Source organism: Ciconia boyciana, chromosome 6, assembly GCF_034638445.1.
Source record: "Ciconia boyciana chromosome 6, ASM3463844v1, whole genome shotgun sequence".
In the NCBI taxonomy this organism is placed as follows: domain Eukaryota; kingdom Metazoa; phylum Chordata; class Aves; order Ciconiiformes; family Ciconiidae; genus Ciconia; species Ciconia boyciana.
This window is the reverse complement of record NC_132939.1, coordinates 55,955,438-55,980,645: the sequence shown is the minus strand read 5'-3', so window position 1 is coordinate 55,980,645 and position 25,208 is coordinate 55,955,438. Positions and strand designations below refer to the sequence as shown.

The 25,208-nt window shown below is 39.6% G+C and overlaps 1 protein-coding gene across 3 annotated transcripts; it reads right to left on the bottom strand.

The window, feature by feature from the left end:
* Nucleotides 1-1,985: 1,985 nt before the first annotated feature.
* BDKRB2 (bradykinin receptor B2) lies at nt 1,986-24,238 on the bottom strand. Of its 3 annotated transcripts, XM_072865545.1 has the most exons (4): nt 24,129-24,218; nt 19,216-19,316; nt 6,788-6,855; nt 1,986-6,404 (listed from the first exon to the last, which is right to left on the bottom strand). In XM_072865545.1, the coding sequence occupies exon 4, from the start codon at nt 6,400-6,402 to the stop codon at nt 5,254-5,256; it is 1,149 nt and encodes a 382-aa protein (XP_072721646.1). In that variant the 5' UTR covers nt 6,403-6,404; nt 6,788-6,855; nt 19,216-19,316; nt 24,129-24,218; the 3' UTR covers nt 1,986-5,253. The 3 variants fall into 3 exon arrangements, with proteins under 3 accessions (XP_072721646.1, XP_072721644.1, XP_072721643.1); XM_072865543.1 differs by lacking the exon at nt 19,216-19,316 and having other exon boundaries at nt 24,129-24,220; XM_072865542.1 differs by lacking the exons at nt 6,788-6,855; nt 19,216-19,316 and having other exon boundaries at nt 24,129-24,238.
* Between the last annotated feature and the right edge of the window lie 970 nt (nt 24,239-25,208).

Here is a 25,208-nt window from a genome sequence, read left to right as displayed (position 1 = left end):
AGGCTAGCATCCACAAAAAATCTTCTTTTTATGTGATTACCTGCTGGGACCTTGTAGCCTGAGACTGGTTGTTTACCAGTTATTTTTATCTTTTTCATTCTGATTCTCCTCTGATTAGAACGATATTTTAAAAAATATCATATCTGATGCATCTCAGATTTTAAATACAAATGTCTCAAGTATATCTGTGTGAACAATAGTTTTTTTCAACTTCTCTTTAAAAAACAGTGAGAAATTATCAAGGGACTGGAACGTTATTTACTTATATGGAGACATTCTTCCCTTTGGCTACCTACCCAACACATGCACCATCTCTCTGAATTCTTAATCGACTGTGTCCATTCTTGTTTGATAAGTGAGTTAAAATGAAAAGCCATGCGAGGCTGCACAGTGATATCTTATTATGAACTTCCCTATTGTCATGATAAAAGCTTTTATTCCAACTTTTTATTCATTAAAAAGATACTAAATTAGAGTTATGCAAACACTGGTAAAATTGACAAATTCGAAAATTGTTCTGCTTAACACCATCACACTGGAGAAAACTCTAAAGAACCCAACATTTAATTTGAAGATTTAAAATGTAGAAATACTTCTTTTATTTAAACAGCATCCTATTAAAACATTTGCTTATTTTATTAAATAAACAAAACAGTATAAAAATACATCTCAAATGAAGCTATATGCTTTACTTTTGTCAAAATGATTTTTTTTTTAATATCTGGATCAAAACATTTATTTTGGTGAAGACCTCAAACACAACATTTTTTGAATTATATGTTACCTAAGGAATCCTAATAACCTACAGGAGATCAATCTCTAAACGACACATCCTACGCTGACTCATTAAGGTAAGTGCAATACAACAGATCTTCGTCACAAACTTTCCAAAACTTCCTCTTTGCTTACGCTAGTGAATTTCTGTGTTTAAGTTATTTTTTCCATAAAGAAGAACAATTGAGCAATAACAAGGAGTCTGGGATTTGTCCTTGCTTGGATGTGAATCTCTAGGAGCCGCCAACATCCACATTTACTCGCAGGCTCTGAGCAGAAAACTGCAGCTGTGTCTAAAATTTAAATGATGAATAACATAGTGTTATGAAACTCATCCCTGCAAAATGGGATCAAAATATTGGTTTGAAAATCCAACTCCTCTTTGTAAATCTAGTTTCTTATTTTCTGTTGTTTTTCATTGCCATCTTTAGAACTTTTTTCAGCAGTGGAGAGGGATTTAAAATTGGGAGTGTATACATTTGGTGGAAATAGTGAATTGAATAGGCACTGCTGTAGCTCCAGCTCTTAAACAACTTAGAACAAGTCCACATAAGAAGCTGTAACTTTATACAAAAAGGGTATTTAATTTATTATTTATTTGCAACTTGGGTCTTCATTTCAAGCTGTAGAGAGCATACGATGATTTGGTAACATTTTACAGTTTGCATAGATGTAACGGCCCACAAATTAAAGGATGTGAAGGATTAGGTTTAAAAACATCTGTATTAGAGTCAACAGTTAAAAGGTTTTTGCTGTGTATACATAACTAAAACATATCTGTCTACTGGTGCCTTCAACTCGGGATACTCACAGCACATTAGTTTATGATTTAAGCTTATATGATCTTCAGCCATCCTGTCTGTGTTGACTTTCCCGCAAAAAGTACACATTCTCTACAGCTGCATAGGAATTTACAAATGCTAACTGGGCCTTTCTGATCAGAAAGATTAAACAAATATGTTGATGAAGGCAGACTGTTTGCTCAATTATTACACATGTTACATGATAGACAAATGATAGAAATCCAAAAGGTCTCCAGAGTTCTGACTCTTGGTCCAATAGTTCAGCCATTAAAAATCTTCCTCTTAACATAGCTGGAGCCTTTAATGATCTGAATAAATTATCTTTTTAGGACAGTATGATTTAACAGTTTGATTTTCTTTATGGAAACAGTTTGAAAATCAACATAGTTATCTTCTATAACTGTTCATCTATTCTAGAACAGGAGAAAAGTTTTTTGATGCAACCTTTGTGATGTAAAATTCTTTGTTCAGCTTGATTGGATTTCTTTACATAAGCTATAGACAGTGGTTGCTAAGGAGAGCTTAAACTCTGGTGCAGTGATTTACAATTCCTAATAAATGATCCTGGTAGCATCACAGTGCAGTAATAATCAAGCCCTACTAACTACAGTTTACAGAGGCTGAAGCAGCAAAATATGGAAGGAGCCAGTATAGGCTGGAAAACCACAATGTGCTGATGGAAGAAAGAAGGGAAAGGGTGATCCCATGGCTAAAGAACTACTTGGGGATTTGGGAGACCTGAACTGAGTTCCTGACTTCTCCACAGAAAATCTGCCTAAAAAAGAGAAACCTTGTCCTGTCCACAACAAGCACCAGCTGTTTGTGCTAACAGCATTTAAGATTATTAATTTTGCACTTCAGGTGAAACCTGAAAAAAACAGACAGTGAAAAGATGAGAATTATTCCTGCCTGTACCTACTGCAGGCCAGAAATGTCAACTGGCTGTTGATATCCTTGCCATTCCTCTGGCAATAGTCCTCAGCCACCTCCATTGGACTGAATGCGGAGTCAGCCGTTTGCGTGGCCAAAGCGTCAATAAAAGATGTGGCAGCCTCAGGTAAAAGGGAAGATGGGAACGGCTGTGGGAGGGGAACAGGATAAAGAGGAATAAAAAGTTGATGTGATTACAGTTTGTCATCTCCAGCTCTGAGATCCTCAGGACAAAGTAATTTTTACTCATTTTACCAAGAACCCTTCTCATATTTTGCCTTGCTTCTGTGAGAACAGGACAGAACCAAGTGTCTGAGTGTGACTGTAAACTGCCAGTAGGTAAGATGTAGCCTGGACATTGCACTTTATTTCTTGGGGTTTTTGGTTACCTGCATAAACAGTACATGTGAATACTGCACAGTGTGCGATCATGCTGGAAAGTGGGCAAGAACGTGAATTAAACAGTCTGTGACCTGACATTGTGCATTCTGTGGTCTGCAGAGACTGGTGCAGGGCCTTTCCATTGCTGCTGGTGTCTGTGCACTTTGAGAGGAGAGAAAAGACTTTAGGCAGAGGGTCCATCCTGCAAACAGCACGTATAGGCTCTTGTGTACCCCAGGTCCTCACAAAGAAAAGTAGTATCTGCTCTTTCACGGGACTTGAGCTACCAACGGGTGGAGAAAAGCTACCAAAAAGACTTCAGTACCCTTAGCTGCCTTAATTCCGATTTTAACTTCCAAAGGGACTGAAGGTGGTCAGCACCGCTCTGAAATGGGCCCTGAAAAGAAAGCTGACCCACAGCTTTGAAAGTAGCTAAAATTTTGTGGTTTCAGCTCACTTTTCTTTGGTACAATGGGAAGTGAAAGAAAGTACCTGCAACAGTTGCACTCCTGACAGGTCATTCCTGAGTAATAGGATACGGGCTAGAGGAGACAATGCCAACAAATCTCATTTCTTAAAGTAGTTTATTTTCTGTTGTACATGCTTACTGCATAGTAAAATAATGTGTCTATATATTTACATGATTTAAATTAATGTAATATTAATATAATAACATTTTTATATTTTAGTTCTCAGTACCAAATACTCAAAAATCTCTTCCATTGCCTCAATAACCTCTGTATGGAGTTCCTTCTATTTCACAGTTGCGTGAACAGCATGCTCGTGAACAAGACAGTGTTGATAACACTGGAGATAACAGAAAGCCTTGCAGTGTTTCATCATAGCTGTCTTGGACAATTTAAAGGATGAACAATAGAAGTATTTATGACAGAGGATTATACTAGATTATTAAAGAAAACCTATGGAAATTGTCTACAAATCATCTACAGTGGTCTAAATCCCATAGTTTTTATAGCACATCCGCACACTTCTAGACCATTTTTGTGTTTAGTTATTTGAAGGTTTGATACAAATTTCCCATCTTAAATGGAACTTTATTGCTCCATTCAAGCTCTGATGAATGAAGACCACGCGGTAGCAATCCGAGTTTACTTATGTCACCAAACTCCATTTCCCTTGGTGGTTTTTAGACTGTAACCTTAAATGCTTTGAAAAGAACAAAGGATCTATCAGTTTCAGAAGATTTTAGATCATCTCCAACTCAGTTTTCGATCAAGGTTCCTAGAGGTAAAAGTGCATACTGACAATTCAGTACACTATGAGTTTATCTTCTCTGTAAACTCAACTTAGATCATAAATCCAGTCCAATTGGGGAAAAGCTATCTTGTATTAAAGTCACTCAGATTAACTCTATAAATAAAATGTAGGTATTATTAGAGTCTGAAAAGGCCCTTCTTGAATAGTCTGAACTTTCAAGACTCCTATTATCTTCAGTTAGACTTCTAAGGCAGTTAGGTGGATGTTCTCCTTCATATTCTCAGTTTCTTCTAGTTGTGAGGTTATACCAGTTGTGCTGAGCTTTTATGTTTCCATTAAATAACATTACAAATATTAATTATGCTTTGTGAATCTTAAAAACTAAGTCTCTGAGCTGAAGTGTAGGTATGAATGTAAATAACATTCACTCACTCAAAAGGAGCAAGTGAATGCTTTTACCTTGATGCAGAAGGGGTAAAGAATCTCCTGCTACAAAGAAAACTCAGCTAACTTCATGCAGCTGGCTGCAGCCTTCCTTCTGCTACTGCTTTACCTTTTTTGAGCTACTTTCCATACGTACAAGCTGATGTAAACCTGTAACTAGCAGGTGCAGAGCAGTTGCAAAAAGGCACAACTTGTCAATCAAACAATCAAAATAGTTTCGGATGACTGAACAGAGAAAGTAAAAGCCCAGAAGGTGGCCACACCTAAAACATCCATTTAATGATAGTCCTACAGGATTCATTTACCAGAACTTGCTCAAATACAAAACCCTCCTATCAAAAATCTAGTCTAACAAACTGTATGGGTACCGTAAGTAGTTACACAATCCTGACAATAGCTTCTATACCGGGGCTCTATTCGGAGAACTGTATGTACACCTTAGAAATGCAAACATTTCAAATGATACATGCATCAAATATTATTCAGCCATGAAAATGTAAGTATGCTACAAAGTAGGATTCAATCATGAATGTCCAATAACATTAGAAGCAGGTCTCTGTATGGAGTTTCCATTAAGATCTAACTGTTGTTTTCCCACAGATGATGAATACCACTGCATGTTTATTCTGTGGACCAGTAGCAGATGGATATTAGTGGAGACTGATATGTTAGAAGGCTTTTCTCCTGTAGTGAACAAATTGTGCTACCGTGGTGATGGGAAAACAGACTTTTTCCTTGGGTATTCACTTGAAATGGAAGTTCTTAAAGTGTCCAGGGAGTTTTCCATCTGCACAGACTGTGGTTTGCTGCACCTCTTTGGAAACAAGTCCTTGTAGAATTCCACAGCCTTCTTCTGGAAGTGCTTCCCAACAATTACATACAGGACTGGATTCAAACAGCTGTTGCTAAAGGCACAGTACGTAGCTACCTGGGTCACTACGTCATTGATTTCTTCCAGGCATTTCAAAGTGGGTACGAGGAAACGGATTGTGTCGATGAAAGTGCTGATCTGGAATGGAAGCCAGCAAACGATGAACAGCAAGAGCACAGCAAGGACCAGCGCAGTGGCTCTCCTCTCTGTCTGGACTAACTTCAGGTTTTGTAGCTCACTACTTCGTAAGGCTTTGATGATTTGCGTAGTGCAATAGGTAATTATACAGACTGGGATCACAAAGCCCACAATATTCAGCAAACAGTTGTTTGCAGGCTCCCAGTAGCTGGCTGGATAAACAAGACCGCAGGCTGTGATGTTGTATTCTTTGTAATACTGTAAATTTCGGAACACCATTGTAGGTGAACATATGAGCAACGCACACATCCAGACTACAAAGCTACTCCATTTGGCATAGACAGTTCGTCGCATCCGTCCAAGAGACATAGTTTTCACCAAGGCCAGATAGCGGTCGATGCTCACTAGTGTCAGGAAATAAATGCTAGAATAACAGTTCATGTTACTCATTATGTTGACAGCTTTACAGAGGAACAGGCCAAAGGGCCACTGAAACTTATTAGAAATATTAATGGCCCAGAAAGGTAAAGCACAGACTAACATTAGGTCAGCAAGTGCCATGTTTGCTAGGTAAATTTCAGCTACTGTGCAGTGACTCTTGTGGAAACACAGGACTATGAGGACAAAGGAATTTTCTATTGCTCCCAGAATAAATATAAACCAGAGGAATCCGGGCTGAAAATCCTGTAGCCATTTCCATACATCTGAATTAATATAATCAATACATTCATATGGATTAAGCAGTCCCGAATTATTGTGGAAATTTGTCGGACTGACTGTGAGCTCCTGGGTGGCCATGATGTTGTAAAGCTGTGTAACATTTTCAGTTGTGATGGAAACCATATCTGTGCAAAGAAAAAGATGACATGAGATTGCTACATCTAACTAATTGCTGCAAAAGACACAATAAGAAAAGCTGGTTCTGCTTTTCCTACTGTCGTAAAAGGCGTGGCTTTGAAAAGGCTTGCAATTCTCTGTGTTGCTTTCTTGTAGATGCCTAAACTGCTAGGGACTGTGTGGACCAATTTGAAGTGGGTGAAACAGAGGGGATAAAGCAACAGCAGACATTGTAGCCAACAGGTTAACTGAAGAGAACATTTATCAGTCTTTTTTTCACTAGAACCAAGCTGCAGCAAGTCTTTTTTAATTCTTTGAGGAGGCTGGTGGCTACTTTCTTTTTCTTATCTTTGTGTGTCAATAGCCATAGTCTCCTAAAGGACAGACATACCTTGTGAGTCTTGTGTTGCTCATTGTTGAGCTGCTAGTCCTGTGGCATGTTCCTCATCATTTTACACCCTGTAAAGCAATTGGGTGGAATTCAGTGGTGTTTCCTCCTCACACAACACCATATTTTTCCTAAATGTTATGACTGTCACAGCAGACATTTAGTTTGTAGCTCTAGTTTGCACTGAGCAAGGATCAGTGTTTGCAAGCAGTGAGGCTTTCTTGATTTCTCATGGGAATCACCTGTGTATTTCTGTGTCTGTGTTACAGTCTCTTTCTGCAAGCAAGTCACAGAAGAGATAAAAGGTTGAATCTTTGTAAGGGAACTTGGTTTTAATAGGTCTGCAGTGGGTGGGTTGACAGTTTGGCAAAGATGGTGGCCATCATGTGAGCCAGGACCTGCCTGCAGTCATGCTGCAGAGAGACAATTTGAGTGCAAGAGCACAATCTGAAAACCAGGTGCTGTACTGTAAATATTCTACGGGTCAGAACAGCTTGGGGTCCTACAGGGAGCTATTTACAGGAGGAATGTCAGATATGCACTTAAATGTTAAGACTAAACAGAAGTTGAGTGTCCAGCATCCACTCGGTACTGTTAAAATGTTAACTGTGGTTTTTATTGTACTCGGAGATAATGAATGTTGAGATATTATTCAAATACAAGACTGGCTTCCCAGATCTGTACATATAATTGTCTGGACTGTGTGACAGAAATACGGTTTGTCTTTTTCCAGGTCTTTAAAATACCACTGTTTATATTATGGTTTGCTTTGAAGCTTTTCAGATATATTTTTAATTAAGACATTTTTCTGATTCAGCTGGTAACTTGGCAGTAAAAAGGGGACACATCTGTAATTCCTGAAAGGATGAAGTTCTCATTCATACTCTGGTTACTGGATTTGTTGGTTGATAAGTGTCAGTGCTCGATATGCATATAGATATTTGGCTGCTGGATGCCGAATTACTGAAAAATGGTGGTCATATTTTGTGTACTTAGTTTTAATTAAGCACTCTAGTGCTTGAGAACCAAAAACAAAGATGAAGACCACATTTTACTGAGTACAGTAAAAGCAGTAACAAAGGAGACTCCCTCTATAATGTAAAATTTATAACAGAGGTGTCAGGCAGGACAGGTCAACTGGATAAAACAGGCAAGTGGGACTGAGAACCTTGAAAGACAAGGCAACTTAAAAATGGACTAATGGGCACAAAACAAAATGTCAGCAACGCATGTTTCCAATCCTGGTAACAGGCCTAGACTTTCCTCCATTATCCTCTTACTTTTGATATATTTATAGAAACATTTTATATTACCTCCTATGTCCCCTATTAACTGCAACTCATCTTTATCCTGATGTTTTTGATATCTTTGACGTTCTGAGTTTTTAAATAATACCTCAGATAGCCATATCTTTCTGTAATTAATCTCGCATCAAGGCAAAAAGCCTGGCATCAAGGTGCTGATATTCATAAACACTTAAGTATCTCAAAGCCCAACATTTGTGGCTGCAAGAGATGCCACTAACAAATTGCAAACAGCAGTTTCAAGTCTCCCTTTCTGTGTCTGACGGCTTTTTATACTGTAAAAACACATAGGAAGTGGAATACTAATAGATGATCAACAAAAGGTCATCTGAGAACAGAGAAGTTCTGTTGGGTGATACAATTAGCAGAACACGTTTCTTCTGCCAGTAGTGGGCTGTGAACCAGCAGAAAGAATTGTAAGTGCATTATAGGTTTTGTATAGTATATATGCATTGTAAGTGCATTTTGAGGTTGGATGTATGCATATATTTAATAAGATGTTCATCAGTAATTCAGACAGCGGTCATAAAGGCTATGTTGGCAATTTCCATGCCTTTCCCTTATTATATGACTAATAGAAAAACAATAAACTGGAATTAATTTACAGCAAATAGCAGCTCAAAAACTGCCTACTGATTTATGGTATTTTTCCTACAATTAATCTCTTTTAGATTAATTTTTTGTAGAAGGGAAAGTACTAGAATACTTTAAAATAAATTACTTATAATTACTTATAACTAGACTGTGGTCTAGGAACAGTGTGCAGGGGCTAGTTAGGATGTGACCAAGTCCATGACATGGGGCTTCTGGTGACCTGCCTACTTTGTCCTTAGCTCAAGCTCTTCCATAAAGCATTGGTAGAAATGTGAGAGAGAACAAGGTAAAATGTGCTAATGATCAATTTACAAACCCTATTTAAATGATGTGCTTGGTGCTATTCTCTATAGCACAGGAAACTCATTTAAAGTATGTGTTTACTGAATAAATTATGATTTACACAGCCATAATTTAGAAAAGGGGGTGATGGCTATTTGCCGTTAGCTTATCACAATTCTGTGGAAATAAATGTGACCCCTTCACACACTCTCTACAAATGCTTTTTGTGCAATGCAAGACAGGCCTAATGTCTCAGCTGGGACCCTCAAAAAGATTTTATCTGACAGTTTTGATTAAAACACTGCCCAGCTGAAGCAATCTATCATCACTGATCATGAGGGACTCCTGTGGGGGCTGAATTTTTCCCTGCTGGAGTTCACCTCCTACTATTAGTTACCTCCTCCTTGACAGTCACTAAAAACATTATTGGTCATTGTCTCATGTTGTTCCAGAATATTTTTTGCTAATAGCATGGGGCACAAATGGCAAGGTTTTGATAGTGGGGGGCTGCAGGGTGCCCTGTGTGGGAGGCAGCCATGACCTGTGCCTCTTGAATTTCAGCAGTGAGTGCCCTAGCTTGCTGGAGTATCCTGGCTCACCAAGGTGCCCTCGCCCACTGAGTTTCCTTAGGAAGCTATGGATATTTTGTTGTAAGCACTGTGGGAACTGGCTTTTGCTAAGTGTTGAGAACAGTGTTTCTGTATTATCTGGGGTTTTCAGCAGGAAGCAGAAGGTAGCCTGAGTGCCAGGAGAGCAGAGCCTGTGCAGCCAGGAGTTGAGGGGCCAACACCGGTGACTGAAACGTGCCGAGTTAGCCTTCTGCATCTAGGCTGCCATGTGATGCACTGGGCTGTTGGGGCCATGTTTCAACATGCGTGTACTGCTCCATTTACCTTTCTAATCTCTACGTTGCTTCAGTTATCACTTTAGGTGGCTAGAAAAGAAAGAAAAGCCCAGAGAGAGGGAGAGAGAGACATCTGGAAGACTTAAGCAGAGACATTAAGTCAGTGGTGCATGCACAAGGCATGCACAAGAAATTAAAATAGAAATCTACATTCATTGACAACTTGGTCTGGCATAGCAATGGGGAGTTTTGCCTCTCTTTTCGACAGAAATCCTGAGGGACTATATTCAGTGTGTATAGAGGAGATTAAAAAAAATCTGTGATTCTGAGGAAGAGAAACAGCCAGGTGTTTGGGAGGCAATTCAAGTGCTTGAATATGGGTGTTTTGGAAAGTGCAAGGTGTCTAGTATGTCTGCATGGGGTTGGTATATGATACACATCCTCTGAGAGGTGTGGTCTCTTGGAGGCAAGCAAGATACCCTGGAGGTTCTGAAGCACCCCCAGACACTGAGGGGGCAACTTTGCCCCTTGACGTTAGTGCTGAGATTGGAGGGTGGGGGACATCACTCTGCTGTGAAAGTAGCAAATCTTTGGGCTTAATAGAGCATTATAGAGACTCTAAAATAGAGCATTATAGCTGTAAAAGGAAATACAGAATTGTAGCAAAGGAAGATAAGGAAAAGAATCTCCTGGGAATTAAATCTGTTAAAACAGCCCAGGTTTTAAGAGCTCAAAAAGAGAAGCTGCTGATTTCTCCCAGAAGAAATGGTTAAAATATAAGTTTCTAATTTTTAAGTATTTGAAAAATAGAATAACGGAGGCTTGGGTCCTCCAAGGAAAATTGTTGCTTCTTGTCTTTTGGAAGAATAGGAATGCTGTGTAAAGCTCTGTGCTACCTTGGCAACAGCAAAAGCAGATGAGCTAGAGGAAAAGTTTGGTGGTTTTTTTTACCGTTTTGTGTTTCTTCTGACAAAAGGAATTACCTATGGGTAAAGTAACAGGGGGGAAAAACAAACCTGCCTCTCTATATTAATTATTGCTGACTTTCTAACCTTTTAAGAATCTGCATGTTCATAACGCCTTCCTAATTCCTGACAACTCTGTATTCCTCAAAGTGGACTTAAAACCCATCCATATTTTAGTTTTTCATAACTATCTCAAAGGCAACATAAGCTAGAAGTGTTCGGCAAGAAATAACTTTTTAAATTAACCACTTTCCTTGTAGAAATATTTCCTCTTCCTTCTCTGAAGTATGAAGGAGGGAAAACACACATTTAGTCAGAAATGTAATGTCATACAGCTCTGATCATCTATCATTCCTATTGCAATATTTATAAATGCCATGTATTATTGTATTGTTCATTAACAGCAATTTTACTGAGAGTAATTTACAAATGTGAGTGGGTTCAGTCTGTCAGAAGTCTTTTTTTCCTGTGAAAATTTATCAGATGAGCTGTTATGAGGCTACACGACTTACTCCCAGTCAGTGGTGAGCACAAGGGCTAGATGGTGAGCTTGGGCACACTTATTGGGCACTTCTTAAAACAAAGTGCCATAAAGATTTAGTTGCGGTTTTGTTGCATGTGTTAGCTCACTTAGCTGTTCTTTGGAGCTGTGTAATTCCTCTTGTATGGAAAACTTTCATAGATCCTAGAAAAGCACTGCTGTTGGTGATACGCTGGGTGAGAACATTCCTCTTGCAGAGAAAGGCTGCATCAAAGCTTCATTAAATTAAAAGTATAGGCAAATAAATAGTAGAAAATGCCAAATCCCTTGAATACTGTTCTTGGGTTGTTTTGAGGCATATCATAGTTTAGACAAAGGAATGAAATACGAGAGTAAATCCCTCAGCTGTTTTTTCACAATAAACCTTCTGCTAATATTTGAAAGTGTTTGGCAATAAAAGTGAATGAGGTCTCTAACTGTGGAGCCATCAAGAATTGAAAATTTGATACATACAAGACCTGTACGTAGTGATGTGTTCACAGCAACAATTCCCTAAGTTAAATTTAGGCCTGAATAACTGGTTTAATGTTTTGTTTTCCTGGAGATTTCTATTGTGTTAACACTGTGCAGCTTTTCCCTTCTCTTTTGTACATGGTGGATTAGTAAACACAGTAGAACTTCCTGTACTTGTTCAGCAGCTTTCACCATTGTAGTTCACAAGCAGAGAAAGAAGATGAATTCAAAACCTATCAAACTATTCTGAAAATAGAGATGATCCCTGCCTTTCTCCCCTCCCAGCACACACTTCAATTTCTGCTATTCAAACACCTCTGAGAAAGTTTAAGCTGTTCTGTTTTACTGAGTTCTTTTTTTCTCCATCCCCAGCTTTCTCAGCATGGTATGTATCTATGAAGGAATGAAGTATATGATGCTTTTAAATCTAGGTGTTAATCAAGCATAGGCCAATTTGTTCCTCTCTTTGTAGTCATTGGGCAGATGAGACCTATTTCCAAGTCTCCATTCTGTTTAACTTGGAACAAAATCTGGAACTCAGGGGATCCACATGCCTGTATACTAAGAGGCCACAAGCTTATTGAATAATGTTGATTGAGACTATTTCTCTTTATGAAGCTATTTCAAATGAGTATAAATACTTAAATAATTGTTGAAGCAGGGACATGAATCTGGTTCTTCCATCTTTGGAAAATATCATCAATTGCAAGGTTTATAATGTCAATCTCACAACTCCTCTCTCTCTCCTCGTGAATACTGAATTACTTGCTGCTGTTCTCTTTAATCTTCTAATACTCTTTAATCTTTAATCTTCTTTAATTCTCCAGGAGCTTAATCTTCATGGACCAGCCACTCCTGCCCCCTTGGACTTATGCGACTCTGCTCCAGAACCTGGTGTCAGGAGTCCTGAGTAGCTTTGTGTCCCCCTGAACCAAGATGGTAACTTTCTGACTCTCTTACAGCAGGGCACATTACTCTCACACAATACACTCAAGTCACAGCTGATTCTATACTTTTTCTGTGTGTATTGTAGTGTGTTTGCTCAAAATGTTTTAGCAACTGAGAAGGAAAATATTCAAACAGGAGACAACTGACCACAAACTCACTCTGCAAGGCTGTCAGGGTATTTTGTTCTGGTTTTTTTGGCATTCCTCATATAAGACCAGGTAAAGTTAACTGTGAGTGCTCATTGTCCAAAGCTCAGCCAACAACTAGCATTTAGGTTAGGGTTAGGGTCAGGAGAGAGAGAAATCTAGGAGCTGCAGTAGGATTGGGACTGCAAAAGCACTGCAGAAGTGAAGAACGGTCACCCAAATGAGTTCTTCCTTGAGAATTTTTTCATGGGAACCATGGCTGGTCGTCATGGTCCAAGACTCAGCCCATGTCTAGGGTTCAGGTTAGGGCTAGGAGACTCACAGATTATGTCTGCTCTTTCAAAGATAGGGTGAGCCCTATCATGCCTATACATGTGTTTATCACACTTCTGACATTGTGTCTTATCAGTGCTCTGTGTTTTCCCATGTATATGATATTGGGTCAGCCTAGTTTTGCACATTGGTATCTTGGGCTTTGCTGACAGCATGTGCTTTCAGAAAGCTCTGAGTGTATCATTGAGCTTAGGGTCCATCTGCTGCCATGTCTGACTTCTGTTCTTTTGGGTTTTGTTTACTTGATCTTCATATTTGGTCCAAGGTGATGTTTTGTATTTCATTCTTGGTAAGGTAAGGGGTAGAGGGTCAAACTTTGGAAGTGGTATCAAGCTTCTCAAGTTCTTTGGTGCCTTTGAGAGCAAGCACTAGCTTACAGCAATAACATAAGCAGGAATGTTGCCACTTCACTAGGCAGGCATTTTAAATAATGCCAGAGTAGGATACATCCCCAAATGCACTGGTTTAAGATTGCCACTCAGCCCAGCTTTCAGGCTGAGTGGCTCCCTTTCTCAAAGCACAGACAGAGGAGATGCTGAAGAAAATGGAGAGATGAAGATGGCAGATGTAGGTCAGGGGCAAATTTGCAAGTCACACAGGTGGAGGGGAAGGGAAATGTGCCTGATGGAGACAGTGCTGTCTGGGGCCCTGATTACTGCTGGGTAGAAATAAGGAAAGAAGGACAACACACTTGGTTTGTTGTATGGGTGAAATAAACCCAAAGCTTTGTCTTATTTGCTTAGACTCACAAAGCTCACTAGTTTCTATCATTAGCTGAAAGGCCTCCTGCCAACAGAGGCAATGATCAGATAATGTTTTGCTCACATTTAATCTTTGCAGAATTTTCACTCAGCATTGGATCTGTTGCTGAGAAAATGATCGTCTATTAACATAACTTATTCCTGTGCCTATCTGGCTCACTGCCTAGCTTGATATGTCCCCCATTGCACTGTATTGCAAACAGTAATGGATGGGAGTGAGCCTAACTGCACATTTGTACAGGAGAGAAGCAGCAAAAGCGCTGCTTGGAGTGAGTAACATGCTTTGGCACCAGGAACCACACAGGGCTCCCTGTTGAGTGGCAGTAACTGCTGGGAAAGCCTAAGCCTTGTCCCAGAGCTGAAATCTTTCATTTCCCTTAACCCTCCTGCAGCACTCATGGTGTCTGTCTATAGAGCTGAATGATCACAACTCGCACAGTTTAACTGAAATACGAGGACAAATGAGAGACTATAAACTTCCTGAGTTTTATGATGTGACATGTGGTTTACCAGGTTGGAGGAGAGTGAAAGGAGGTTGTATTCCCTCCCCTAAGCACTGCAGGCACCACGGGAATTCTCTGTTGTATGACAAGGGATTGCTGTACTCCATCACCACTGCAAAATTCAAAGAGCTTAATGCAATGATGTTGTGAGACCCATTTAATATCCATTGCAGGAGTCTAATGTCATGTGAAATGGCAGATCTGATGGTATCAAACAGCACAATGTGTCTATCAAGTGGCAGACAATACCTTGAGCCCAGTGAATAGCTAAAGTAACCTGTATCCAGTGATAAATAAAATGCTAGTGATTTTATCAAGACTAGCTTGTGCAGCTAGATTATATTGCTTTGTTAAAGTAAGAATTTCCTGCTTTAGAAAACAACCTTTCCTGAAACCCAGATAGATCAGAACTACTGCAAGTACCATGATGAAAACAGCTAAGCTGGAAAAGAAATATGTGAATTTTCAACTGGTCAGTGACAGTTTTTGAGAGGTGGGCTGGAGGAACTGTTCCTAGGGTAGGTTCTTAGAAGTCGTCTTGGGATTCAACTAATTAAATAGTTACAGGGCTGATCTCAGTATGAAAGATAGGATGAAGCATGCCAATGACATAAATTGCTTGATAACTTCATTACAAAGAACAATGGGAATATCCTGCAGAAAGCACTGGACGATATTAATAGAACAGAGGTGGAATAATAACAGGAAAAAACTGTTAGTCCTGAAGCACTTCTGTTCCCCAAGGAGATGTAGTAACTGATGCTCCTTTATTCTCCTTGCAGTAATGGAGGCACAGAAGAGCTGTTCAGCAGTGCACAAAATTCCACTTAAGACTCCCTCACTGATATGCATGTGGATGTCCTCTAAAGCTTTGCTGTTTGTTGCATTACTCCTATCGGACTTCTTCAGCTTAGTTTAGCCACTCCTTTCTCTTAGCAATTGAAATACTGCTCTTTTCCCTGAGTAGCAGCTCTAAGTTCTCATGACTAGGCAAAATGTGAATGTCTAATGGCCAAATAGTACTTGCCAATATTGCTCCCTTTGTGCATTAAATACTTAACGGAGAGATTTGCCTTTCAGATAAACTGGCTCTGTGCCCTGAAAGCACTTTACTTCTAGCACCTTGAGAACATTGTAGCAGCCATTTAGAAAAAAGGCAGAGATTTGCCATCTCCAGTACCTCCAATCACTATCATTTACACTGTTGTTCAGGGTATTTGCAATAATGCAGCATTTCCTGCACATTTTCCCACTGGCTTTCAAAAGTGTGGCCTTTGAGAAAAGCCCAACTGTCTAATAGCAAAGACTGGAAACTCATAGTATGTGGTGCTGACTGGTTGCTTTTCCAAAATCTAATAGTTATTTCTTTGACAGCTGCTGCTTTCCTCATTTCTTATCATACAGGTAACTGATTATTTTACTCTGGAGTTGATTAAGTCTCTGTTGCATTTTGCAAAAACATAAAAGATGTTCTAAACTGTCATATTATGTGTGCAAAACATATTTGCAACTACAAATAGTCATCCCCACCAGCAGCTGGAAATGTTTCAGTCGCTACTACATTTTCTATTGCTAAGCCACACACCGATGGCTCTGTGCAAGCAGAGGAGTCCTTAGTGCAGAAGGCATCACAGACAGAATCTATCCTCTCTATAAATTAGTAATAATGCCTTGCGTTCTCTTAATGCCTTCCACCAAAGGGATATATGGACGGCTTCACTGAGTAATGGTGCAGATTTCAAACAGCACGTTGGGCTCTGACAACAGAATAGGCTAGAAAGTATGATTAACTATGTAATGTTCAATTGAAATTACAGCCTTAATTTCAAGCAGGTAGAACTTGGAGGAGGTGATATTTATCCAGGTTGTTCAAGTTAGCACCTCTACTACATGGGCTTCTTGAGATGGTCTCAGTTTAATTTAGAACCTCTGACAACAGCTGTAGACCTATCTCAATAGCTACATTAAACTCAAATTTCAACCTCCTGAAAAGCCTGGCTTTTCTCATGGACTGTCCCAGTGAATGATCGAGAGCATCACTTATTTGTGTTATGGAAGGCAATACAAGCATGACATGATACTTATTGTCTAAATAGTAGGTTGTCTTTACTAAAATGGGTGGAGGGTTTTTTGTTTTGTTTTTTAAAAAGTCATACTCTTTCAAGAACTCCTAAAAGCAGAGTGTGGCAGTGCAAGCACTGGTGAGTTCCCTTCTCGAGGAGAAGTCTAGTCTGGAATGTGCTTCACTTCTTAAATGATAAACTTCAGAAAGCCATTTTGCCTTGCCCTTCCTAGGTCAAACGTGTTCTGCTATGCTGTGGCTTGAGCAGCTTGGACAGTCATTTCATATTATTTTCATATCTCTGTTCCTGACTTAGCCAGTACGCAAAGCATTTGCAATTGGAAAGAAGTCAGTTTTCAGATATCACAGTTAAAAATCACCACAGTCTGTATACTGCAGAGGAAAGCTCAAAACCAGATGTACACATTGGAAATGGGGGGGGTGTGTGTGAATATAGCGAACTTCAGACTGTATTGCAATTACCTCGATAGTCACAGCAGATAAAATTGGACATACATCCAAATGTAGTCTGTTTTTCTGCTGAAAACCCAGGGGAACTCTAATGACAACAATTCTTAAGCAGGAATACACCATATTTCTATTGGAAGAACTAAGTATTCAAATACATGCTGATAGGGATTTGGTGATTAACTAAGTTGTACAAACATGCATGTGGCTTTCAACACTGAGAGATCTGCTAGGTTCAGGACACTTCTCAGCTGGAGAAGTGGTGTGATTTACAACATCGATTTACAACAGTCAGTGTTTGGATTACGATTTTATTCTTGCCTTTTCGTGCTTTGCCAGTGTTCTGAAATGAAACTGTGTGACAATTTATTGTTATCCCTTTGTTAGCAACAGGAGATGTCAGAGCCTTACTGGAATCGGGTGCAGACAATTTGTTTTTCAGTCTGTATACGTGGGTTTTGAGCACTGGTGTTCACCAAGAAGATATGTCTGTCTGCTCTTTCCCGAATGTCAGAGTCAACAAAAAAAAACATGGTGAGAATTTAGTTAGAGAGACAGATTCCCTTAGTATATGCCACAGCTCCTTCAAAGAACTATTGTCCCCAAAGCTAACAAAACCCAAAGAACCTTCAAAGATTGAGCAGTCACATGGTGTTGGGTTGTCATGGGGTGGCTCTGCATCCTGACACAAGATCAGAGACCTTTTCCTGTCTGCCCAGTGATAACAGTTAATGGATCACACTTGCTGGTACCTCACACTCACCTATTACTACAGCTATGTAGGAGATATTTTACTAAACATTGGAGGAGGGGAATTTTCTTTTCCTATTAAAATGACTATTGGAACAGAAAGTTTCTGGAGAAACTGATTTTAAAAGAAAGATTTTTCTCACAAAAGATTTGGGGAATTTAACAGAAAATATTTTAAAGATGTCATTTCTGATCTTGAACAAAGGAGGAGACATCCTGACTGCTAACAGTTTAGCAGGAGACCCAGATTCACTCTTGCTCTGTCTGGCCAACTGAACAATTTATTATCTTTACAAAGTGGAGCAGCTCCAAAAATGAGAGAATGAAAGAGCCCAACTCACTACAGTTTATCCCCCAGACACTTGCTTAAGAAGGAGGATGTCTTGTTCAAAATCCCTACCCTGTGCTACCTGTTCCCAGGCAGATTTCTCCTTCGTGTGTGCATGTGTTCTGTGTTTTGGTTTCTTGCTTTCATTAAAAATGTCATGATTCTTTAATTCCAGATGGGAATTTCACTTCATCCTTCTGCCCTTCCCAATTTTTCTGTGATACAGAAATCTCGTCTTCTGACCAGCTTTGTTAATTTTGAAAAATGTTCTAATTTAAGTTAATCATGTCACTTTTGAACTTGTGTACCGTCACTTTTGCTACTGCTGTAGAATATAAAGCACTATGTTGTATGGCACGTGACAGTTTTCTGCAGCAGGCACAAAAAGCTCAGGGCAGGAACAAGTGAAGAGGAAATGAGCGGATGCAAGTTCTGGAAGAGAATTTAATGCTGCTAAGGAAAACAAACAGAGGAGAATGCTGTTGCTGGGAAGGAAGGAAGGATGAAGGAGGAGAAATGCTGCTGCTTGGAAGGAAGGATGGAAGTAAGGAAAGAAGGAAAAAAAAGGGGTTTAATTTCCCAAGAGGGAAAAGGGTTCCAAAACAAATAATGAATAAGGATTCTTGCCTGAGCCAGGTATATGCCAAAGTTATGAGAGTTTTATCTGGGATTTTCATTTAAAATCTTATAAAACCTAGATAGGTTTTATACAGTTTGGCTCCTTACTTTACCTAGTCTGGTACTCCTACACAGTTTGGATCCTTATTTTACCTAGCTTCAAAATAGTACCAAATTTGAAATTGTTTGATTCTGGTATTTAAGTCAAATCCTTCTTCAATTTTTTAAACATATTTGATCAGAATTCATTTATCCTAAGTCAAACCTTATTAATGTGTTCCATTTAACCCTTTAAAAAAAAAGACACAAATGTGCAGGGAAAACTACTTATACAGTAAACCTGTCTATAGTGATACATGATGCAAAGTGTAGCAGAATAAAATTCCAGATGCCTCATACTGTACAGTTATGAGCTGTAATGATGATATGAATGCCAATTTGTAGACTACGTCTATTGTGGAAAAAAACAAATAGCTGCCATCTTATATTTCCAAAGAAGACTGTTTCCATAACGTTGCAGGAAATACCTACACAAAACTGACTCCACTTTGTTACTTCTCCTTCCTTCTGCTTCTGGGAAGCGTCCCTGTTGTTGAGTCACCTGGCTGGAATTTCTTGACTATACGGTGACTCTTTTAATGAAAAAAAAAAAAACAAACCAGTTTCTTGGCAGAATGATGTAAGTAGAAGGTGAGAGCTTACAGTTGTCTTGTGCAACATGCCTGTACATGCTGTTTTAGAAAAAATACTTATGTTAAAAATTAAAATCTTCTGTGAACCATATCCCAGCCATTCATGAATTGCATTCATGTCTGATTCATTATGACTACTTTAACCACATTGAACAGTATTGCTTTGAGAATGAACTTGCAACTCTGTGCTGGTTTTGGCTGGGATAGAGTTCATTTTCTTTATAGTAGCTAGTATGGGGCTATGTTTTGGACTTGTGCTGAAAACAGTGTTGGTAATACAGGGTTGTTTTCGTTACTGCTGAGCAGTGCTTGCAGAGTCAAGGCCTTTCCTGCTTCTCACCCCACCCCACCAGCGAGTGGGCTGGGGGGGGCACAAGAAGCTGGGAGGGGACACAGCTGGGACAGCTGACCCCTGCTGACCAAAGGGCTATTCCATACCATATGATGTCATGCTCAGCAATATATAAGCTGGGGGAAGAAGAAGGAAGGGGGGATGTGCAGAGTGATGGCATTTGTCTTCCCAAGTAACTGTTATGCGTGATGGAGCCCTGCTTTCCTGGAGATGGCTGAACACCTGCCTGCCCATGGGAAGTGGTGAATGAATTCCTTGTTTTGCTTTGCTTGTATCTGTGACTTTTGCTTTACTTATTAAACTGTCTTTATCTCAACCCATGAGTTTTCTCACTTGTAGCCTTCTGATTTTCTCCCTGATCCCATATCGGGGGAATGAGTGAGCAGCTGTGTGGTGCTTAGTTGCCAGCTGAGGTTAAACCACGACAAACTGGCCAAGAAAAAAAAGATGACAGCTGTTTAGAAAGCTCTTACATTTTAAACTGGTGCCCGTGTTCTTGTAAAGGGTTAGTCCATCTTCTTCATTACTTGACTTTGTTACTTACTGTAAATCTCTACACAAAATGAAGGCTTGTGGGAAGATAACTGCTTTTGCTTGTTCGTTTGCCCATGAGGGATAGTCCCAGATACTCATGACTTGGAAATTTTGGCATTAACTAGAAGAAAAAAAAGATCCTTGCCCAAGCAAAGGAGAAGAAATAAACAAACGCAATGGTCTATGGTCTTGATCCTAACGAATGGACACATCAGAAATGTCTGATGAAAATATTTGTTGATCTTTTTGTACGAAGTAAAAATGTGGGAACCACATGTGGGAAGGAAGTGGTGGAGGCTCCTTGTAGGATCATCCCCTAGTAATGGGGAGGACAGGGCTGCGTGGATAACATGATTATGCAGAGGAACATGTATTTTACTTCTCTGACAAGATGCTAATAAATATCTATCTGTGTTTGCCTATATAGGTGTATATATGTGTGTGTCTCTATATATAGTCTATGTTTGTATAGAGAGAGAGGAGAGAGAATTTCCACAAAGCAAACATTTCCTGGTCACCTTTAGCGCCACAAAGCATTTGCCTTCTGTTTTGCTGTTTACTCTGGGAGAAAGTGGTTTGTGTGTTTCCAGTGCTTTCAGTCAGTCAAACAGCTCATAGGAAATCATAGAGCTGTGGCAAAGAGACAGAGCACCTCCAGAGGCACAGGGGTGCAGGTCCCAAAGAGCACGCCCACAGCGTACTTCCTTCTGCCAAAGCAGAAACACTGCAGGAGGAAAACCAGCTATGGCCAGTTCTGCCTCTGGGCACGCATGTATAAATTCAGTTAATATAAAAAAGAGCTGGACCTCTAGCCATAGTTCACTCCCTTTTTTGTGGAGTTTACCTGTAATCTCAGATAACGTGAATGGGAGAAATGGATTTCCGCATTTTGACAGCTCCATTCTCTGCAAATTAGCCATAGTCTGAAGTCTGCCTTGGTTTGCAGCACTATCACCATGCTGGCATACCTTAGTGTACAAAGCTCAGCACTAGTGGATCTGCAAACCTGGATGATTGGATTTGTTTGCAGGGATCACAAAAACCAGCCCAACCTTGCTGAATTGAGTTGAGGAGTTAACGTGTAGGGGAGGTAAATAGAGTACAGCAGCAAAACTAAGTCAAATCCACCCCTTCAGGAACATCAAGAGTCTGAAGCATTTTGTTGAAGTTTCATGTAGCAGCTTTGGCACAATGTCTGAATGCTTTGGACTTGCTTATCATTAGACTGAAGATAGCATGCTTTCAACAGGCTACTTTGCTCCTTGTGTTTTTCTGGTCTGTATCCCGATTAGTGTCTGTTCTCCAATATTTAACTCCTTAATGGGGCGTTGGACCATGCCCAGGCTCCCTCAGTCCCAGAGCACTAGCATTTCTTTTAAGCACGTGGTATATCACCGCTGTGGTGATTGCTAGCAGGTGCAACTTCATCTGAGTGAAGACAGCAGCCTGCAGAGTCCAAATTTAAAGTGTGGCTGTGGTGCTCTCATCCCCTGTGCTTTCCCTTTGCAGTTGTGCCTACCCACCTCAGGGCTGTCAGGGTACAGGGATGCCCTCTCCTCCCTCTGTCCCTGGTCATGCGTTCTTGCTGAGAGGGGCACCCAGCTGAGGGGAGAAGCTGGTTCAGCCATCTGCCTGCCAGCCGCAGGGTTTGTGGGTCAGCACCCAAAGACTGTACTGTAGGGTGTGATTCTTTAGTAGCTGCCCACTCACCCAGAGTTACTCCAATTATAGAGGATTGGCTAGGGAAAGCTTTTGTCTCCACTTTAAAGCACCATGTTTCTTCACAGCTGTGATTCAACCAGGCAGAGGCATAACTTTTCAGCTCAATGTGTGGAAAATTTGAAGTATGCTAAATGCAAGAAGGAAGGAAGATAAACCTTTAGGTCAGGTAGGGGAAACTCAAATGTATGGAGTACTGAGAGAGAGTTTTAAAAAAACATGAGTGACAATAGAACAAGGCTGGCTTATATGTAACTTCTAAAGAAAAGCAGAGGTTCTAGCTAAATGGCACTTATTCTCAGGTTTTTCTAGCTTTATATTGATTAGCATTGCTAAAGAGTTCAGGTGTACTTTTGCTGTTGACTTGGTTACTGGGAGGGAATTTGTTTTGAAAGCAAAGCTCTATTCTCTGATGAGTTTTCCCGGACTGGCAATATGATTTTTTTTCCCCTACTGTGAGTTTGAAAACAGTGGGATTGGGGTTTCTAAGAGCTTTTTACACCCTTCTTTCCATGAAAAACAGACTATCAGACACTGACTATTCTTAAGCAGTGAGTTTTAGGGTCTTCATAATGAATGTGCTAAAATTCTCCCAAATTCCTCTGGTTTTCTGTTTGAGAAAAGACTTCAAATATTACACAGCTATGAGAATTTTTTAAAGCTCTGTCCCAGTGCAATGATGAGATCCTTATTTCAGGAAGCTCTAACTCAGTAGGAAAGGCAAGTTTTTTGTTGGATTGTTGGTACAAAATGTTCAGGTAACCCTGAGTAACTCAGTTAATCTTGTTCTAGCATGTACGGACCCAGCAGAAAACATGACAAAGATTTTCTGGAGGTGTCTCTGCTCTGGCTATTCCAAAGTCTTTATTAACTTGGGTACATTTATCCCTTCTCTTTGTGTTTTCGCTATTCATATTGAAAACAAGACAAATATATTTGGAAGTCTATGAATGATCCAGAAGTGCAAAGATGCTTCTCTTCATTTTTTGCTTAATGATTGCACATTCTCAGAGAACAGCAGACAAGATAAAAATCATATGACTGATATTACTCAATATCCTGATACTTCACTCTTAGACACTCTGCTGTAAAAACAGATTGTTTTTTTCCTAGGTATCTTCTAGCTTCTTTGAGAAAATATGTACAGCTGTTCAAGACAAAAATATACTCTTATCTTAGGAGACGGCATCTGTAAGATTAAATACAGTGTATTAAAACAAGGATTCTAATGACAAACTATTTGAACTCTTGGTTTTATGGCTGTTTTGTTATTATTACACTAAGATGGCTGCTTAGGATACTAAGTAATGGAAAATGAATAGCTAAAAGTATAGCATATATTTCAACCTTTAGTCTTTTTGTTATATGATCCTAATTACAATCCCAGTTCTAAGCTTTTCTTTGTTTTTATCAGCATCCTATAAATCATGCTCTTACTGCATTTTTTTATTTGGATACAGATGTTAGAAATAAATTGATAATGTTGCTTAAAGGCGATCCAAAACTTTTCTTCTTTGTAACATAAGAAATAGCTTTAAAGGTTTAGTCTTTGCAGTTCAGTCAATGCAGATGAGGCAGGTTAGCTGTGTAAGGTACACACACATACACACTTCCTGCCCCACAAAGTTTACAATCAAAATAATAAACTGAGAGAAAACGATCAGTATGTACAGAGCAGAATTGCCTCTGGCTTCTCCCTACTATTTTGTAGGTAATTTCTCAGCTGAAAACGAAGTTAGCTGCTTGCACTTTCTGTTTTTTTGTGAGGTGCAAGAACGGGTGCCCATGGTGAGATCAGAGACACGAAATGTCTTCCTGACAGGAGAAATCCTTACCCTCCAGTAGCCCATACACTGGATAGTATCTATCTGTGGCAGTGAAAAGCCCTGTGCTTCTGACAGGTTGGGTACTTTGAAATAAAGCATTTTTCTGTAAATGCTACAGCTCTGCAAAACCTGACAAGTTACAAAATCATATTAGCAATAATTATTTTTCTCCTCTGTGTTCCTGGAACACTAATAATATCAGCTCTTTTGTCACTGAACCAGAAACATATTAAGAATTCAAGAAGTGGATTCCAAGAAGCAACAAACCATACTGAATTTAAATGAGAACTTTTCATATTAAAGTGAAGCGGAAACACATACCTTGACTGCAAATTCACCACTGAGCAGGTACAAATGAGTGAAGTGCAACAGGTCTCCGGGAACAGCCAAGCTCCTTCTGTTGTGTGAATGAGTCTAACTTCTGGTTTTCTGCCCCTCCCTGAGCAGAACAGACTAATCCCTCTGTTGATGACATCATATTCCTGGATTTTCTCCCATACTATATTTTAAAAGCAACGTTTATCTACTGTATCCAGTATGAGACCACTGATATTTGAATATGGGTGGTAAACAGCACAAATCCAGCTAAAATATTGATGTGCCAGAGTATGTGTGTAAAACAGTCACGTGTTTGCACAACAGCTTCCAGAACTGTGCGTGAGCATGGTGCACACACACACACAAATCTGATCTGGATTTTGGGGGATGGTGAGTGCATTTTTTTTTTTACTGGTGTTAGACACAATCAAGAGTTAAGTCAGCTTTTTGGAGGACTTGGGTCTTTAAAACAGAAAAGATCAAATATCTCATTTACAATCTTACATACTTCTCTTTCATGGGAAGAAATTCACTGTTTATGTTTCTGGAAGACACTGCTCTTCATCAGCAGAAGTGTCTGGATGCTCAAACTGCTGAGAACTAAGACAGAATCCAAATACGGCTTAAAGATTTAAATTGGACCAAAGTTTTTCAAGCTTATTGATGAGATCTCTATATGAAACAGAATGATACCCTAAGAGCAGAGAAGAGCCTTTTTCCTACTACTACATTGACTTTTATTCTGCATTTGAGATAATTCACAAACTAATTTTACACTGTTTGTAAGAGGCATACCTGGTTTTCCTCTAATATTTACGCAATTAAACTGAAATCTGAAATGACAACCACGGTTGCAGAATTCCACACAAAGGATACATCTTCATTTAAATAAGAGGTGAGCAGAGAAAAGAACAGTCCACTCTCTTAGTTTCCCACAAAATACTAATTCTGAAAGTAAAATATCCAAGAAAACACTTGGAGCTGTTTGTATTATACGTGGTCTATATTGAGAACAATGGGATCTACCAGGGAAAGTACTTGGCCCCTGCTCTCCATTGGTTCTTCCTTTATAGTTCTAGGGCA

Excerpts from the sequence above, each read along its gene's own strand:
- BDKRB2 (XM_072865542.1), bottom strand. The coding sequence starts at position 6,402 with ATGGTTTCCATCACAACTGAAAATGTTACACAGCTTTACAACATCATG.